Raw genomic sequence first — 19,612 nt, 5'->3', positions numbered from 1 at the left:
CGCCCCGTCACCCTCACCCCCGTGCAGTGCTCCTGCCGTGCCCTGTCACACACAGCTGGGGTGAAAATAATCAACACACCAGGGACCAGGGAAAAGCCTTAAAATGCAGAGAAGCAGGTGTCGGTGACAAAGGAGCCCAACACGACCTGAACCAGGGGACACCAGGCCACCGATGGAAACACACCCAAACGAGGAGGCCCCCCAGAGCTAGAGAAATCCCTCTCCACGCGGGCGCCAGGAGGGGCTCCCTCAGCGGGCTGCCTGGGCCAGTGTGGAATGGGGCTGGGCTGACTGGGAAGGAAAGGTGGCCCAGGCCCGTGGGTGCTGCACTGCTCGGAGCTGAGTGGAGACCCTCTGCCCTCACCCGGGCTGGCTCCCAGCACTGGCTCCACACTGCAGGACTGCGCTCAGGCCCATCCCCGGCCCTGGCCCTTCGTGTGGTTTGCAGCTCTTTGCTGACTACACTTTAGAGGCCGAATTTGGCTGGGGAAGCAACGGAGCACAAGCCCTCGGTAGCCAGGCGCTACACCCCTCCGTGCCAAGGGCTTGCATGACATTGCAGAGTGGAGGGGTCCTCTGAGCTATGGGCCCCAGAGGAAGTTGGATCTTCCAGCGGACGCGGTTGCGCTTTCAAGGCAAGGAGTGGGTGGGGCGGAGTTCAGAGCAAACACAACTCACGTGCCAACAGAAAACACGGCGAGCTCAACTGGGACAGGAAACAGGCCCCAACCTTACGGGAGTTGAGCGACTGGTTCTAGCTGGCTGGCCAGCAGGGCAAGCCCCGGCCCCGCACTGGCATGCCCTGGCACTATTGAGGTGAAATCGCTGCAAAGGACCTTGTGTCGTAATGCCACACAACACGCGGCTGGAAATGCTCCACAGAGCCCACCTGGGTGCTGAGAAGCGTCAGAGCGGGGCTGGAGACGACCCGTTCTGGCCAGGCGTGAATGCTGCCAGGGGAGGGAAATGGGACATCGGCAAGCAATACCAGATGCAGAAAGCACAGAAGCCACAGGACATTGGGGCTGGTCCTTGGCGCAAGGCTGGCGCGGATCTGTCTGAATCGAGTGGAAAGGGTCGTCTCTTCTCCGGGGACACCGCTCACGCTGCACAGCATGTCAAGTGGCAATGGGATCCTGGTGAAAATCGTTCCAGGGGAGGCCCAGTGGCCGAAGAGCAGTAACAAGTCACGAGGGGCTCTTCGAGCTCTCAGTCCAAGCGCGCTGTGTGGAGCCCACACTAAGCCCAGGCAAGGGGTTAGCAGAAAAGCCAGGCCATACCAAAGCCCTGGCAGGCTCCAGGGAGCCATTGTGAGAATATTGCACCATGCCGCACCAGGGTTCATTGCGAGCGCCAGGTCACCGGCTCACAGACCAAAACCTTTGCGCCAACGTACGTTTTTCCTAATATCAAACCTGTCTCCTTGCTGCAGATTGAGCCCATCACTTCTCCTACCTTCAGTGGACACAGAGAACAATGGATCCCCGGCCTCTTTAGAACAGCCCTGCACGGATCTGCAGCCTGTTCTCAGGTCCCCGCTCAGTTTGCTTTGTCAGACCTAAACACGCCCAGTATTTTAACCTGGCCTCACAGGGCAGGTTTCCAAACCTTTTCTCAGTTTTGTTGCTCTCCTCTGGACTCTCGCTAATTTGTCCACATTTTCCTAAAGTGCAGCGCCCAGGCCTGGACCCAGGACCCCAGCTGGAGCCTCACCATGCCAAGTCAAGCAGGACAATGACCTCCTGTGTCTTATATACAACGTGCCGGTCAACACACCCCGGAATGATAGGAGCCTTTTTTGCAACTGCATCACATTGTCGACTCAGATTGGATGTGTGATCCGCTTTAACCCCACATCCCTTTTCAGCAACACCACTGCCTCGCCCGTTATTCCCCAGGTCGTCATGGTACATTTGCTTTTCCTTCCTAAGTGCAGTGTTTGGCACTTCTCTTTATTGAATTCTAATCCCGCCCTCCAAAGTGCTTGCAGCCCCTCCCAGCTTCACGTCATTTGCACACTTGATACGCATACTCTCCACTCCATTATCCGAGTGATCAATGAAAACATGAACTAGCGCCGGACGCAGGACTGACCCCGGCGGGATCCTCTCCCAGTTTGAGAGTGAGCCATTGAGAACTACTCTTTGAGAGCGATCCTTCAACTGCGTGCGCGTCCATCTTCTGGTAATTTTATCTAGAGCACATTTCCCTTGTTTCCTTGTGAAAATGTCATGCAGAGCGGTGTCAGAAGTCTAACTAAAATCAAGCTCTATCACATCTACTGTCACATCCCTCACATCCTGTAGGTCAGTAACCCTGGCAAAGAAGGAAATCAGGTTGGTTTGGCATGATCTGTTCTGGACAAATCCATGCTGTCTATTCTTTATAACCCTGTTATCCTCCAGGGGCTTCCAAACTGATTGCTTAATAATTTGTTCCAGTATCATTCCAGGTATCAAGATTAGGTTGACCAGCCTATAATACTCCAGGTCCTTTTTGTTCCCCTTTCTAAAGCTAGGTACTATGTTTGCCCTTCTCCTGTCCTCTGGGACCTCTCCTGTCCTCCATGAGTCCTTGGAGATAATTGGTAACGGTTCTCAGATTGCTTCCTGAAGTACCCTAGGGTGAATTTCATCCGACCCTGCCAACCTGAATCCATCTCACTTATCTAAATATTCATTAACCTGTTCTTGCCCTATTTTGGCTTGCGTTCCTTCCCCCTTGTTCTTAATATTAATTACGTTGAATATCTGACAAAGTGGGTATTCACCCACGAAAGCTTATGCTCCAATACATCTGTTAGTCTTAAAGGTGCCACAGGACCCTCTGTCCCTCGTTGAAATCTGGTCACCGTTAACCTTTTTAGTGAAGACTGAAACAAAATAGGCAGTAAGTACCTCAGACTGCTTGATGTCATCAGTTATTAGCTCTCCTTCCCCGCTAAGTACAGGACCTCCACTTTCCTTTGTCTTTCTCTTGCTCCTACGGTAGTTAAAGAAATGCTTCCTCTTGCATTTTATGTCCCTGGCTAGGTGTAACTCATTTTGTGCCTTAGCCTTTCTGATTGTTGTCCCTACAGGCTGGTGCTGTTCTTTTGTGCTCCTCTCCTCCTTAGCAATTTGTCCATGTTTCCGCTTTTTGTAGGATCCTTTTTTGGTTTTCAGGTCACTCAAGAACTCCTGACACAGCCATACTGGCCTCTGACTAATCCTCCTGTCTTTCCTTTGCATTGGGATAGTTTGAAGTTGTGCCTTTAATATTGTCTCCTTGAGAAACTGCCAGCTCTCCTGATCTTCTATATCCCTTAGATATTCTCCCCGTGGGACCTCACCTACCCGTTCTCTGAGTTGGTTAAAGTGCGCTTTTTTGAAGTCCATTGTCCTTATTGTACTGCTCTCACGCCTTCCTTTCCTGAGATTCATAAAAACGACCATTTCATGGTCATTTTCACCCAAATTGCCTTCAGCTTTCAGATTCGCAGCCAACTCTCCCCATTGGTCAGAATCAATCCTAAAATGGCTGTGGCATGGGTTACTTCTTCCACGTTCTGGAACAAAAAGTCCTGCCCACCATATTCCATGAACTTACTGGACATTTTGTGTTTTGTACATTTCCAGCCGCTAACACCAAACCACCTTCTTGAGCCAAAGACAATTAATCATGAAGTAGCTACAGAAGAGCTAATATCAGGAAACTAGCACAAAAGACACATTATGATGAGAATGTCCAACAGAGATCAGATTCAAATTCCAGATTCAGCATTCAGATTTCAAAACAGAAAGAGGCCAGCAATCTGCCACGGTGACAGCTCTAACATCCGTCCCGTGTTATACCCACGGTGATGGCGCCGCCGCCTGTCCCACGCTGTACCCACCGTGACGGTGCCGCCGCCTGTCCCCCCTGTACTCACGGTGACGGCTCTGCCCCCCGCCCCACGCTGTACCCACTGTGACGGCTCCAGTCACCCTCCCCCGCTGTACCCACGGTCATGGCGCCGCCGCTGTCCCACGCTGTACCCACGGTGACGGCTCCACCCTCTGTACCACGCTGTATCCACGGTGACGGCTGTACCACCTGTCCTATGTCGCAACCAGGTCTGAGGCAAGTCCTAGCGGAGGAACAAAGCCCCCCGGACCAATCCCAGGAGGACAGGGCACGCCCGCCCACCCCATCCCAGATAACGCCAAACACCAGAAGCGGCACATAGGGGCTGCGAGGGGCAGAGCCCCCAGGCCTGCCCGTCTAAGCGCAGCAGAAGGAGCTGTCAGAAGGACTAGACGTGGCCGTGTGCTCCATGGCCCGTCGGTGGTGGTTACAGACGACGTCCTGCACGCGGATCCTGGCCTGGCGGGCTCTGGCTGCGTGGCCTATCCGCTAGCCAGGGTCATTTGGGGGGGGTCATTTTTAGCCAACTTCACATTTTATTGGCCCTTGATTTACCAAGTGAAGGCAGGGGTGTAATGGCAATCCCTGAAGCCAGGAGGCGCCAGCCTGGCTGTGCGATGGGGTGACCCTGCGCCCGGCCACGGGTCGGGGTGGTGGGGTACACAGGCCAGTCTCTCCCCAGAGCTGCTGTCGGGCCCTTGTCCCAGAGGGGATGGCAGGGGCCGTGGGGGGCAGGGGTGTTGGCTGGCGCCCGAGTCCCTGTGTGCAGCAGGAAGGGCTGGGGGTGCGTTTTCTCATGCGCTGAGCCATGCTGGCAGAAGGCGCAGTGGAGCCGCTTCCAGGAACGGCGCGGCCTCCCACACACCAACCCCCTGCCAGCTCTGAGTCAACAGGACAACTTCCTGGGGAAGGCACCTTGCCAGGACAGCGCCAGCCCCAGCGCCCGGACCCCAGATCAACCCTGGTGAGCACAGCACCACCCCTGCCATCACCTCCAGGCACTGGAGAGCCACAGCCCCGCTGCCTCCCTCGCCTGCCGAGAGAACCTGCAAAACCCCAACCAAACCACCACCTAGCGCCAGCCTGGCCCCGCTGGGGGAGCACCAGTCCAGCAACATGCCACCCGCCCCTTGGCACCCAGCAAATGCAGCCCAGCAGGTCACAGAGAAGGTGGGCAGGAGGGTCTGCAGGGACTGGGCTCAGCTCAGCTCCCTCCCTGGCCAGCGCTGGGCTGTGGCCTGTGGGCAGCAGGGTGTGCATCGCACCTTGCATCCCCAGCTGCCTCAGTGCCCCCGGCACCATAGTCCCCCATCTCCTGCTGGTGGCAGCTCGGGTAATTCCCAGCACAGAATGCAACGGGCCCTGGGGGGGATGGAGACCTGGCCGCCTGGGTGATATTTCCTTGTCTAAAGGGGTTGTGTCCCCTGTGTGTTGTTTGCACAAAGAACCCCCCTAGGGCTGGGGGCTGGGCAGGCCAGCGATGGCCGCATCCCAGCAGGGCTCACTGCAGGTGTCTGACAACAGCCGGACCCAGGCACCCGCCTAGGGTGACCAGACAGCAAGTGTGAAAAATCAGGACAGGGGGTAGGGGGTAATAGGAGCCTATATAAGAAAAAGATCCCAAAATCGGGACTGTCCCTACAAAATCGGGACATCTGGTCACCCTACACCCGCCACAGGGAGTTTTGCCCGTGTACAGTATGAGCAAGGAGCTCCCGATGCAGCCCGAGGGGATCAGCTGGGGCAAAAGGGGGACACCAGGACCCAGGCAAACCAACTGCAAAGTCCCCAGACTTGGACCCTCTCCCTGTGGTGAGGCCCCCAGACTCCATCGCTCACATTCACCCCGTGTCACATGATAGGTCATTAACCATCGTTAATTAGCATCTCCATTCGCCCTAGCGGCTCTGTGGTGAGGCAGGGTGGTGGAGCTATGCCTGTGTGACCGATGGGGAAACTGAGGCACAGAGCAAGGCCGGGACGTACAGGTTCCTGCATCGATTGTTTAGGCCAGAGGGGCTCATTAGCCTCATCCAGGCTGACCCTGCCTGGCACAGGCTGGAGACCCCTGCCCAGCGAGCCGGCCTCAGAGCTGGGAGCTGAAACTGGGTCGGCCTCCCCAGTCTCTGCTCGCTCTGCCAGGCAGGGGTGAGTGCAGGCAGGCCGGGGCCCCCGTGTGCCCCGCAGCCCGGCCCCTAGTGCAGCGTGGCCAGGCGGCGATTAAGCCCCCCTAGCCCTGAGAGATGGCAAAAAAGCCTCAATGCTGCTAAAAATAGTCCCACCGCAGAGCGATGGGGCAGGTGTGTGACCAAATCCAGCCTAAGCAGGGCTCAAGGGATGGGCTTAGTAGGGATCAGAGGAGTGGGAGGGTCTGCCTGACGCTCCCTTCCCTCCCTCTGCAACCAGGCTCATAAGGCGGCAATGCCTCGTGCCCCGGGGCAGGAGCCTGCGAGCCAGGGCTCCTGGTTCTGTCACTGACGCCGGGCAAGGCCCTGGACCTCTCTGTGCCTCAGTTTCCCTCTCTGCACCCCCTGCCTTGCGGGGCTGTGACAAGGCCCTTTGTGGCCCCAGGCTGAATGGCCGAGCAGGGCTCTCGCCGGCTGCCACAGCCCACCCATGGGACCCAGTGTGTGTGACCCAGTCCCTGCCTGGTGTGAGGGGCTGGCATGAGGCCGTCCCCTGCAGACGAGCGACCAGGGCGAGGCACTGCAGTCACGGTGTGTCTCTGGCGACGCAGTGTTACGGTCCCTAACCTGGAACACCGGCTAGTTAACCACCCCCTGGGCTCAGTGCACTTTGGGGGGGGGGGAGTGTGCACATGGCCCCCCTCCACACCCAGACACGCCTGTGCAGCGCCGCCGGCCCCAGCTCCCAGGGAATCGGCCGTGAGAACCAGCTCTGGGAATCCGGCCTTTTCCCGACGGCTGTCAGCAATTCCCTGAATACACCTGCAGTCGGGGCCATCCCAGGGACAATTCCCAGGTCCGTGTGTTGTGCCCGGACCCGGCGGTCACATGGGCTCGCTCCCGGCCACGGACGGGATGAGCGCAACTCGCAGGATCGGGCCCCCAGGAGCAGGTCAAAATGGACGTGCCACGAAAGCGCCCCTGTGCTGACTCCGAACCCCCATCGCAGGGATGGCCATGAAAAGAGCAGCCGGGGAAGCTGTTCTCAGCGCAAACCTCCCCCCTGCTCTGCTTCTGAGCTGCGTGGGGAGGGGGAGCGACGGGGAAGCAGAGCTCCCCCTGCGCCCATGCGGTTCCACCACTTCGGATGCCCAAGCCCAGCTGCTTGTGCTCAGGGCGCGGGAGGAACTCAAACAACCCTGCAAGTGCCTGGGAGTGTGAGGGTTTGCACGGGCTCGGGGGCAGGTCGCTCACGCCCGTGCGGAGCGTCTACACTGGGCGTTTGCAGCAGTGCAGCACGGCGTGGGGAGAAGCCCTGTGCATGTGCCGCCCGCAGCGCAGGGATCCTGACGCCGGCCGAGCCCTGGGGCCCACCCGAACGGATCCATAACACCGGGCGTCTACAAAATGTTCCGAGGCCACAGAGCGACTGGGGGGGGGGGCTCAAATGTGGAATTCGCAGCCCCAAACAAGCATGTTTTCATCCAGGTCCCCCCTCCCCCCTGTTCAGCGTTTGGTGAGAAGTCCCTTGGCCCAGCCCTGGCTACAGCCCCTGGGGTAGGTGCTGAGCCCCGCATTGCCCTGAGCCGTTGGGCACACCCAGCAGGGCCATCCTGCCAGCACCGTGCATGCAGGCAGCCCAATACAAACACCAAGAGGTCACCCAGCCCCGTCTCGGCCCCACCGCCTGCGCCTCCCACCTACCTCCATCCACTGGCCCTGGGACTGCATGAGCAGCACCACACAGGGGTCCGACTTGTTGAGCGTGTCCCGGTCGAGCAGGTGTTTGCAGCTGACCCGCAGCTCCACTTTGGAGACGCAGGTGGCAGAGACCACCCCCAAGGAGGACTGGGACGCCAGGTCCGGGAGCTCGTTCATCCTGGCGGCGGCGGGCTGGGCAGGGTCCTTGCTCGGAGGAGTCGGTGGTGGGACGGACAGGCAGAAGAACGTGGAGTTAAGATCTGGATTTGGGGGCAAAGAGCATCCGGGGCTGTGATGGGTGGAGACGGGGCCCAAGGCAGCCCCGGGAAGAGTTATGGGACGAGGGCTCGTTCCAGCCCAGAGGAGCGCAGCCTCTCGGGACAAACGCCAGGGACTCTCCCGCTAGACGGGCTGGGAGTCGGGCTGGGCACCGAGCCCTGTGGCAGAGAAGGAGCTCAGGTGAGGAGGGGCCAGCCCCAGTTAGCCGGTGGCTTCCGATTTGTTGCTCGCCGTCACTGGAGTCTCTGAAACCTGCACCTCATGACTGTGGCCTGCAGGAGGCGCTACCACCTCCAGAGCCGGCCCAGCCAGCTGCCAAATGAAGCCAATTAGGGTTTATTTCCCTCCAGATATTGACGAGTGAGGATGTGTTGTTCTACCTCCAGGCAGTGCCCTGCTCAGCACTGGCCCCGGCTGACCCGGGGGCACTGGTTGCAGCACGAACCCCCCCTCCCTGTCTCCCGGCTTTGAGTCGCTTGTGTCCTGGTGAACGGCGGCTCCGCTTCACGCTCCTATGGCCTCTGCCCGGCCCTCGCGCTGCCCTGGCCAGCGGGGAAGGCTAAGCCGCTGCTTTCATCGCGTTTGCCCAGGGGCGGGGGGAGGAAGCCAGGAGAGACGCAGGCTGGGCGGTCGATGGGCTCGGCTGCAAAGTCAACAGCTAAATGGAACCCCCCAAAAAGCGTCTCGAGTGGGCGGCAAGGCGGGTTCCGCAGCAGCGAGGGGTCGGCTGGAGTCAGCAACAGACAGCCTGGCCAAGGGGGCCGCCGGAGGAATTGTCCAGGGGCGTCTGGGCCTAGGAGCAGAGGGTGAAGGAGGGATCCGCTGTTTGGCCTGGCTCAGTGTCTCTTGTTGGATGGCTCGATGAGCACTGGGTACCCCGGGGTTCTCCGCCCCCGTTCCTCCCGGGGGGACAGGCGCCGGGGGTCGCTCAGCGGGGTCACCTGCAGGGTCCAAGAGCACAGACAGGTTGGATAAAGGCCAGGGCCCCTGGAGGGGAGCTGATCCCTGAGCACAGCCCCCTCTGTCCCCAGGCACACTCCAGGGGCAGGAGGGAGGGACCAGCGGCGCAGGGCAGGGAAGGATCTGAATGGAAAGGAGAGAACCATGCACCCAGCCCCCGCCCGGAGCTGCCTTCCCCTCTCCCCCAGCCAGCGCCATGTGACTAGCACGCCAGCCTCTCCTGACAGGGGCAGGGCGGCACGGCTCAGCACAGATGCCCCGGAAGGGAGGGGGCAGGTTGTGTGAGCGCCAGCGAGATGCCGATGGCGGGGATTCAAACCCACCCTGCTGAACAACAAGGGGCAGGAGCAGGGTGATAACTGCTCCCCCCGGCAGGCCGCCCACGCGGGAGCCACGTGCGGGACCCCCTCCACCAGGCCCTCGGCCGTAGCAACCCAGGCCAGGCACCCGCCAGTCCTGCCTGGGGCTCCCCACCCCGTTCTACCCAGGCCAGAGAATCCCCCGCTGCCCAGTCAGCCCAGGGCACCCCCCACCCCCAGGGGCTCCCTAACACGCCGTCCCCCCCGCCAAGCGGCAAAGCCCACGGCGTTGCTAGGCGAGCCCAGGAAGCTCTCCTCCCTCCCCGCACGTTGCCATGAGACTCGGCTGAGGGAACAGCTGGCACGGCTCTTCTGTGCGCTGAGAACACCGAGGGCACCTCGGAAAGACGTCCCCTGGGGCCCGGGGCACGGACGCCCTGGCTTCACTCGGCGACGCCTGGGTTCAAATCCCGCCACACATCCCATGTGACAAGGAGCCCTGGGGCCTGGGGACACGCAGCTCCCTCCCGAAATCACCACAAAACTGATCACCACAGTCTCTGTCCAAGAGCCGCCCAGGGCTGGGATAGCAGGAGGCTGCAGATCGGGAGTGAGGGGCACCGGCAGAGCTGGGGGGGGCAGCACTGGGCTAGCAGGGGCTGTGGGTCGGGAGTCAGGGGCACCGGCAGAGCTGGGGGCGGGCAGCACTGGGCTAGCAGGGGCTGCGGGTCGGGAGTGAGGGGCAGTGGCAGAGCTGTGGGGGCAGGGTTGGAGTAGCAGAGGGCTGCGGGTCGGGAGTGAGGGACACCGGCAGAGCTGGGGGGGGGGGGGGTCCGGGGCTGGGTTGGGGGGCGGCACTGCAGGTTGGCGTGGGTAGAGCTTGCCCGGGGTCTACATGTACCTCCCAGATGAAGGGAGCCTGCAGCCTTCCAGCCTCACTCCCAGAGCAGGCACTGGGGCGGGCAGAGGGCGAGCGGGCACAGGAGCAGTGTATCAGTGAATCCAGCACAGGGGGCGGGAGCCATTTCCCCGCGGTGAACCGGAGTGCTCAGAGGGGAGGAGACAGGCGAGGTCCCTGGCCAGGGCCCTGCGGACGTGGGGAGGGAGAGAGAAGGGCGATGCGGGGGGGAGCAGCTGGTGGAGATGAGCCACTTGGGGCCACAGTGACTGGTCCTGGCTCCAGCCCGGCCATGCTGGGCGCACAGGGCACCAGGGAGCACCGGGCGGTGGCTGGAGCCAGAAGGGGATGCGGTGCCCAGTTAGCGGGTTCCAGGGGCCACAACCTGCCCCTGGTAGTTGCTCCTGGGGACCACGGTCCCTGCTGCTTCTCCGGGTTAGTCCTTGCTCCCTGGGGGGCTGTGGGAACCTTCGTGAGGCCGGAGACCCCCGGGGGCCAGAACCAGCACCGACTTTGCCGGAGTTTGGGACTAGAGGCGAATGCCATGTGCAGCACCGGAGCTGTTCCTGCAGGGCCCAGCGGCTGGGAGCCCAGGGGAGCGTGGGGGAGAGGAGCTGGGAAGAGCAGGATACTGGCCAATGGCAGAGAGCTGTGGCGGGAGGGGACCTGCCTCCCCCCTCCTGCATGCCCCTTCTTACCACCCCTCCCCTGGGGACAGAGCCCTGCCCTGCCCCGGGTAACCCAGCCAATGCTGGGGGTGAGCTCCCTTTCCTTCCCTCCCCGCCTCCGCCGCGCAATGGCTCCAGTCAGACTCACCCCACGCTGGGAGTCGGGACCCTTCAGATCTCAGTGCCCAGCTCGGCCAAGCCCCTGCTCCCCCCCAGCCTCCCCCCGTACCCCCCGGGGGCCCGCCCCCCCCCCCCCCCCCGCCGCCCCACGTCCCCACCGGGGCCCCGGTCGCGCCCGCCCCCCGCCGCCCCATGTCCCCACCGGGGTCCTCCCCCTCCCCCTCCCACGCCTCCCCATGTACCCACCGGGGTCCCGCTCCCCCCCACGCCTCCCCGTGTACCCACCGGGGTCCTTCTCCCTCCCCTCCCCCACCACGCCTCCCCATGTACCCACCAGAGTCCCGCTCCCTCCCCGTGTAACCACCGGAGTCCCGCTCCCACCCACCCCTCCCCGTGCACCTGGGGGATGCCCCAGGAATGGGCTGCACCCTGGGCTCAGCAGGACTTCGGCCGAGGGCTTTGCCTACCCGCAGCCGTTCCCAGGCTGGCCCGGCAGAGCCCAGTGGGCTCCACGCTGCTCTCTCGCCCTTCCAGGGGTTGCCAAAGTGCCCCTCACCCTGGCGCCCGGCCCAGCCCACCGTGCAGACTCCACTGCAGCCGGGATCTGGAGGGGTTTCACTGGCCCGTGGCTGTGCCCAGTTGGCACAACGGGATGCGCTCGGCATTTCCCCCTTGCTCCCCGGGGAAACATGAGTGAGGGGGGCAGACGGCATGGGGACCCCGCAGGGCAGGGAGAGGCAAGGGGTCTCTTCCAGCCCCAAGGCCCCTGCCCTTGGCACCCAGCCGCAGTCTGTGGCTTTCACGCGCTCGCTCCTGCACACTCTGAGTCTGGGCTGGGACCCAGAGGGGGCCGTGCCGCCCGGTGCCCGGCGTTCACAGACTCGCCAAGTCGCAGGCTGTGGCTCTTTGTGACAAGTGGCAGCTGCTGCCAAAGTTCGCTGGGAAAGTTCTGTGGGCAGCGGCCCATTGCCCTGGCACACGGCGTTTGCCAAAGCCCCCGGGAGCCTCCCCCTGCCAGCTGCACCCGCCCGGCAACTCCCCAACTCCTTGACAGCCCCGCTCACAGCCGGGGATCCCTCAGTCCCAGCCCCTGTTCTGCTCCCCCCACCCGCTCACCTGCTTGTCGGCCCCAGCTTCACTTCTCTCTGCGCTGCCTCCTGGACCCAGCGAGTGCTCACACCACGAGCATCCTCTGCCAGCCTGAGCCGCCGTGCCGCCAGCCACCTCCACAGCCTCTGACTCAAGCTGCAGTTCATGAGTAAAACCCTAAGAGGGAGACTAGCAGCAACTTTTAACTGCTTCGCTGCCAGCCCCAGCGCTGCGCTGCCAGGCTCGGAGCAGAACTCAGCTCAGCAGAGGGGCCGGCCAAAGAACATTCCCATCCGCTGGGTGGATCCAACCCGGCGGGACCTGATCGATGCACCCTCGGGGGCTTGGGGAACGAGCGGACGCAATCGCGGAACCATTAGCAGTTACCTTTGAGGACTCCCAGCGGACGGGCGAGGGCCCAGAGGACCGGAGAAGGGCAAACGTTGTACCTGTCTTTAAAAAGGGGGAACAAAGAGGACCCAGGGAACTATCAACCGGGCAGCCTGACTTCCACACCTGGAACAACTTGTTAAACCATCAGTTTGTGAGTCCCTAGAGGAGAAGCGAGTTCTAAGGACCAGTCAGCAAGGGTGTGCCAAGAACAAATTATGTCAAACCAACCTCAGATCCTTCTTTGCCAGGGTCACAGGCCTAGTGGCTGGGGGAAGCAGGAGACGTGGTAGACCTTGGTTTTAGTGAGGCTTTTGACAGTCTCATAGTAAACTAGGGGAATGTGGGCTAGGTGAAATGACTAGAAAGTGGGTGCACAAGTGGCTGAAAGACTGGACTCAGGCGAGTTCTCAATGGTTCCCTTCAACCTGCCTTCAGCTAGGGAAAGGCTGGTGGTAAGGACGACGGGGATCAATTGTTCTCCATGTCCACTGAAGGTAGGAGAAGTGATGGGCTTAATCTGCAGCCTGAGAGACTGAGGTGAGATACACCTCTACCCTGCTGTCCTCGGGAGCCAAAAAATCTTACCGCGTTATAGGTGAAACCGCGTGATATCGAACTTGCTTTGATCCGCTGGAGCGTGCAGCCCTACCCCCCCGGAGCACTGCTTTACCGCGTTCTATCCGAAGTCGTGTTCTAGCGGAGTAGAGGTGTATTAGGAAAAACTTCCTAACTCCCGGGGGAGTGACGCACTGGAGCAGGGACCACGGGAGGCTGGGGGGTTTCAGAACAGGATGGACAGACCCCAGTCTAGGTTTACTCAGCCCTGCCCCCGCGCAGGGGCTGGAGACGGTGACCTCTCGAGGTCCTTCCAGCCCGACACTCCCAGGATTCTGATTCTCAGAGAGGCCTCGGTGCATGGCAGCTCCGGACTCACGTCCCACCAGACACAGCCCAGAGCAACTCCTGCCCTGCAGTGCTGGGCTTGGGGGTGGCAGGCCCCCCCGGCCAGAGGGCGCCATGCTCTGCTCCTTGCTGCCTGGATCACAGCCACGCTCCAGAATGGCCCTGTCCCATTGGAACCCACAATCCCACATGCTCCAGTTGGGCCAGCACTGACCCTTCTGGCCATCTCACCTGGGGCTGGGCCATCCCCTCTCCCCTGCCCCCAGTACCAACCTCCCATGCTCCCGCCCCTCCCCAGCGTCCCCCTGCTCCCGGGCCGTTTCCAGGATGAAATCCTGCCATGTCTACAGAAAAGGCACCTGGGAATTTTGCAGGAACCCCCCCGCCCCATGAGGCCACAGCCCCCACGCACTGGCACAGGTCACAGGAACAGGCCTGGGGGGTTCGGGCTTTTCCAGCCAGCTCTGCCAGCCATCTACCAGTGAACGCTGCATTGCAGCCCCCTCCTGTGTCATCGTCCCACTGTATCGCCAACCTGCCTGCCTGCACTGCCCTCCCCTGCGGAGACGCACACATGTCTGGGAGCTGGCAGAGCTGACTTAGGAGAGACGATGAAATTAGCCCATATTTGGAGCTATTGGAATGCAGATGTGGCTAAGGAACATGGTGACTAAGGGCGTCGCGGGAGCTAATCCCCAGCCTGCGTGGCAGAAATAGGGCACCCGCCTTTCAGTGGGGCATGACGCACGCCAGCGAGAGCTCTGCCGGCACCAGGGGCGACGCTCGCTGAGATTGACCCCGACAGCTTCTTGCAGCAGCTCAGCAGGAGTGAGAACGGCACATTCAGGGATCCAAGAGACAGAGGCCATCCATCCCCATGCTTCAGCCACCAGCTGGGGTCAGGAAGCAACAGCACCTCACAGCTGGTGATGTAACTCCTTTCTCTGGAGCAACAGCCATTGGTCGCTGCTGGAGGCAGGATCCGGGGCCCATTGGTCCTGGCCCCATGTGGCAGTTCCTGTGCCCTCACGCCAGTCTGCATGTCACAACGCACAGACAGGCTGCGTCTACCAGGCAAATCCCCCCGCTCTCCCACTCCTGGGGGCGCAACAGAGACCCTAGCGCTGACAGGCACGGGGATGTCCTCTAACCCGGCTCTGATCAAGTCTAGGTCGCAGCAACGCCAGAGCCCTGTCTGCACTAGTCCCCCACTCTGCTGCGAATGCCAGCAGAGCTGCACCAGTGCTCGCAACAACGGGGGAGCCCCCGGGGCGCCTCCTGCAGGCCAGGCCCCAGCACCGGGCAGCCACACGGGGGCACAAAGGAACCCGGCCTGCTGATTGTTCTGGCCTGTAGCACTGTCACTGCTGTTCACCTGACTCCGGGCACAGGAGCAATTAATGCTCTCCGCGCACTTGCTCCTGGCCCAGGTGCCTGCCCAGTGTCTGGGAGCCCTGCTCCCAGCAGGCAGCCAGCCAGCCCCCGGCAGTACTGAAACGGACGCTGGCTGAGGCGCGGGGAAGCCGGAAATCCCATCATTCCCCTATTTCATGTAATGGAAGGACATTAGTCAGGCTGCATGATCCAGGGTGGAAACACCGCGGGCAGGATCCAGCGGGCGCTGCTGCCTCTTGCCCGCACCCTGGGGGCTCCGCCCGCCTGTGTTTGCACCAAACAGACCCCAACACCAGCCTGACCTTGTAGCCAAGCTCGTTACCCCAGGGCTGGTGGGATCCAGCAACGCCCACCCTGGCGAAGCCCTGCTGGAGCCCCTGAACGGCCTGCCCCCTGCATTCCCCACGGGGAGCCAGTCTGCGCCCTCCAGAACGAGCGACTCCAGCAACGCACGGTGAGTGTGGGACCGGGGCATGGCCGTGAGGCTGCGTGGTAGGGCAGGGGCTGCCATGCCGTCTGGGAGCTCAGGGCCGGCTACAAGAAGCCACGTGGGCCAGGTAACAGAGTCAGGCTGAGCCAGGCCATCCCCCTGCGCTCTGGTGACTGACAGCGGCAGATGCTCTCAGCTCCGGCCCGGCCTCTAGGGGGCGCCGTCGCACCCCCACTCACTAATACTGATGTTAGGAGCACGCAGCTGCTGCCCCGTCCATCCCTGGGGCAGGCTCCCCCCCCACAGCCTCCCAGCCACTGCCTTGCAGGCTCCCTTCGCAGGCCGCACTCGGGGCAAGGGGGCTGCATTTAACGTGGCCCCTTTTATTAAGGGGAGTCAGAGGAAAATGGGCTCTCAGCCAGGGGGCTGCCCGCTGAAGCCCGACGGCGTCCCACTCGACCCCAGCCCATCCCCATGTGCCCTAGGGCTGGAAACACCACTGCTCCACTCCAGTTGGGGGGCACCCAAGGGACCAGCTCCGAGGCACCCAGAGGACCCTCCGGTGCATTCTGGGAATGTGGGCGTGGCCCATGAGACCCCCCCCTCCCCACACCTGCAGCCTGCCTCTGCACCAGTCTCCCCTTCTGAGCCAGCTGGGTCCGTGTTCATGCCCATGAGAGACCAGAGCCAGGCCCTGGCCCAGGGAGATCTGCCAAGGGGGGCAGCAGCTGAAGGGCCTGTGGCCGGAACTGGAGCTGAGCTGTGCCGGCACAGGGCGTGAGGAAGGGCCCTGCCAGGACAGCACTGGGCTTCTCCGCCTCGCCCCGCACCTGCCAGCCCCCCATCAACCTGACGGCTGCCTGTGAGAATCCCCACAGGGGGTGGGCAGAGCCCCCTCCATCCCCAGCTCACCAGAGCGCTCGAATGGCCCAATTTCTGCCGGTAAAATGATTTTATCTGCCTTGAATTTGCCTTCCCCGCCGGGCTGCAGAGCACAAAGCTCGGCCTGCTAGTAAATCCTCGGCTGGAAAGGCAGAGCGCACCGGGAGCCCGCTCAGCACCTGGAGTTAAAACCACCCTCGCCCAGAGCGCACAGGCACTGGCCGGCACAGGGGAGGCCTACGGGAATTTGGCACTGGTGAGCGGGGCTGGCCTGGCAGTCCCCGGGATGCGCGTCTCCGGTTTATGCCCAGCCATGGGACTGCAATGGAAGGGGGGCGGTGTGGGCGACACCTGCTCTCTGCCTTGCTGCCCCTGCCTGCTAGGGGGTCCCACCTCTCCCACCGCCTGGGGCTCCAGGCAGTAAGTGGGCGTCTCTAGCAGGCAGGGGCAGCGGGGCCAGCAGCCGCTGAGCGTGGGCATCTCCCTGCAGTAGGTACTGCCAGGACCCTGGCCCAGCCAGCACTTGCACAGGGCTGGAGTGGGGAACAGAGAGCCGGGGGTGGGAGCTTTATATCTGGCGAAGGGAGGTCTTCTGGCTAAAGCTGTGGACCGGGCTGTGGGGTGTGTGTGTTCAGGACTCCTGGGTTCTTTTCCTGGCTCTGCCCAGGCTGCCCTTGTGTCCCACCCCTACTCGGTACAGGGGGTTGTTACAGCAGGAAGCCAGAGGGACTGGTGCCAAGACGCTCATGCAGCATCGCTGGCCCGCTGGAGGAGCTGCCGCCTGCCTGGGCCAGGCTGGTGTCTGGAGCCGCTGGCACATGGCCCCATGTCCCAGGGGAGCCAGCCGGCAGGTTAATTAAAATGAACGGCTGTAATTAGGCAAATGGGACATTGCTGCTGCAGAAATTACCTTCCTCCCAGGGCCTGTCACAGCGCTTGGCGCCTCGGCCTCATTGCCCAGGACTCGGGTCAGCGCTTTGTGTGGGGGGCCTTCTGGCAAGTCTGGAAGAGGCAGGTTCTTGTGCTCGGTCTCCGGTGCTGGCTGTGCCCCCCCCCCCACGCACACACACGAGGGGGGCAGGCAGCCCTGGCACCACTGGCTGGGAAGAAATGACAAGTCCCAAACTAAATGAACCCTGTGAACCACCAGGGTGACGTGGCTCAGCATAGCTGGGGGCAGAAGACGACATTGTCCCTCCTCTGCCAGGCACCCCGAGCTCCACGCGAACCTCGCCCTGGGCTCCCAAGCAGCTGGGAGCTGGCAGGGTTTTCAGGGTAGCCAGGCCAGGGGGTCCCCCTGTGCTCTGGAATTCCCCGCACCAGCACTCACTTGTTAGGCAAAGGGAGGTTCACGCAGGAGGGGGAAGGGAGGCTCCAGGGCTGGACACGCAGCTATGCCAGCCCTGCTAGCCAGGCTGCGATCTGGCATGTGACTAAGTTTCCTCAGTTTCCTTCTCTGTGCAAGCCCCGCTGCCTCCCTGCTGCTGCTGGCCAGGTCGGTGCCAAGGACTGTTAATTACTAACTAGTGCTGCTCATGTGAGGGGCATTCCCCGTCCCCCAGCCCAGCAGGGGAAGGCAGGGGGGCTGGGGCGCCAGGCTGGAGGCACCGAGCTCCCTGTAAACTCCATTAGGGACAGGGAGCCAGAGCAGACAGGGAGGTTGGTCTTTCTGTCCTTCAGTCTAGCAGAGATGGGGCAGCGCCTGGGAGCCTCACGCTGCCCGGTGCCGCAGACAGCGCCAGGACTCCTGGGTTCCAGTCCCAGCTCTGGCACTGAGTCATGGCAGGACCTTGGGCTGATGTTTTCACAAGAAAGCTCAGATTTCAGGTGCTACCTTAAGACACTGGCCCAGCTCCTCTGAAAAGCAGGTCTGGGCCTTGCAACTAGCACCTCCACTCAGGCGCCACTGCCCGTGGTCCCTGGCTGGTGAGCGCCCGCTGAGGGCAGTTAGTGAAGGTGCAAGCTGATGTGCGTTGGAGGAAGACTCTGAAGGAAAGGGGGGAACGAGGCATCTTCAGCAGTGAGAGTAATTCACCACTGGAACAACTTACCCAGGGTCAGGGTGGCTTCTCCGTCCCCGGCAAGGTTTAAATCCGGATGGAGGTTTTTCGAAGAGCTCTGCCCTAGGGATTATTGTGGGGACAGGTCTCTGGCCTGTGCTGTCCAGGTCAGACGATGTGACCACAACGGTTCCTTCTGACCTTGGATTCTAGGAACTGCTCGAGTCCAGGGTGGACTGGCGCTGGGATCCCTGCCTCCACAGCAGCCCAGTTTAGACAGATTTCCCCCCGTTTCAGAATTTCCAAGGGGAAGAGCCAGCTCTCGCCAGCGACCCTCTGCTTCCCCTTGTTCCCTTGGCAGGCTCAAAGCCCAGCCCTGAGCGGCTGATGGAATGGTGACATCACAATGCCGCTGTGATGTCACACAGCGAGGGGGTTTCTGAATGGGCCGGGGGGCGGGGAAGAGCTGCTCTGACGGCACGCAGGGAGAGGGGAATGCAGGAGAGCTCACACCAGCGCGGACCCTTCTCCGGAGAGGGGACAAGCCCCACACTGCGCAGGACAAGCCACCCACATGGTCCCTGCTTTCCATGCAGACACGGGGCCACCATGAGCCGTGTTTTCATTGTGGGGTGAGTGCTTCTGTGCAGGTCTCTCAGCTCTGGACTTGTTATGCAGCCAGCAGCCCCAGGGCCTTCTATGGGCTCTCCCCCAGCACCCAGGGGAATTACTGGGTGTCTCTGGAGTCAGACAGTGCGTGGGCAGTGCAGAGGGGCCAGCGCAGGTGCCCCGGGAAGGGGTATGCTGCCTGAGGTGCAAACCATCCCTGCTTTATTAAAGCCAAGGCCAGCAGGGGTTTGATGCCAGCTGAAGATTTACAAGATGTACGACTCCTGCGTGAAGAATGATATTAAAACCCAGACCTCATCATCGAGCCAGGCTCCTTTGAGGCAGCGCGGGGAGGAACCATCAGCATTGTTCAATTAAGATCCTATTAAAACGTGCAAGCCCTGAGCTCTTGGAACCAGGCTGACAAGAAGCAGAGTGTCCCAGACCAGGACATGTCTTGCCAGAGGCTTGGGAAGGTCAGGCTGCCCCCCTCACAGCTGTCCTACGGGCTGGTCAGTCACTCGGCCCCTCCTTTGCAAAGCCCCTGAGAAGTCGGGGCCCACGGCTGGAAGCTGGGGTGACTGGCGGGAGACTCATTAGGAGGCAGTGACCAGAAAAGCCGAGTGAGGAGGACAGCAGAGCTCAGGACACTGCACTGGGGCAGCTGCTGCCGTCACCCCATAGGCAGCCCCACTGCCAGCAGGCGCCGTGGTTAAACCTCTTCCGTGTGTGACTGGAGGTGCTGCTCGCCCACCCTGGCAGCCTGAGCCTGGGCTAAGCACACTAGGGCAGGGGGCCGTCCCTCCCGCGCCCCCATACACCGCCCCCAAAGCAAGTGGACAGAGAATCAGGCGCGGGGGGGAGAGGAGGGGGCCCGTTCTGCAGACCCCTTGCGCTGCGAGCCGGGGGAAAGGCTAATAACCAGCAAGGGGAGTGGGAGCTTACAGCAGATAGCCTCAGCCGGGACACGCAGAG

At 61.8% G+C, this 19,612-nt stretch overlaps 1 protein-coding gene across 1 annotated transcript in view; it reads right to left on the bottom strand.

The window, feature by feature from the left end:
* Positions 1 to 7,889, bottom strand: part of LOC113409615 (copine-7-like) — a 33,566-nt gene extending 25,677 nt beyond the window's left edge. Inside the window, exon 1 of the mRNA XM_026663743.1 lies at positions 7,716 to 7,889. Coding sequence (XP_026519528.1) covers positions 7,716 to 7,889 — 174 coding nt within the window. The remainder of the gene's footprint in view (positions 1 to 7,715) is intronic.
* Between the last annotated feature and the right edge of the window lie 11,723 nt (positions 7,890 to 19,612).

The sequence above is a fragment of the Terrapene carolina genome, unplaced genomic scaffold (genome assembly GCF_002925995.2).
Source record: "Terrapene carolina triunguis isolate 2854851 unplaced genomic scaffold, T_m_triunguis-2.0 Scaffold33911, whole genome shotgun sequence".
Taxonomy (NCBI): domain Eukaryota; kingdom Metazoa; phylum Chordata; order Testudines; family Emydidae; genus Terrapene; species Terrapene triunguis.
Note: the sequence above shows the minus strand (reverse complement) of the source record. Positions and strands in the feature narration are given on the sequence as shown.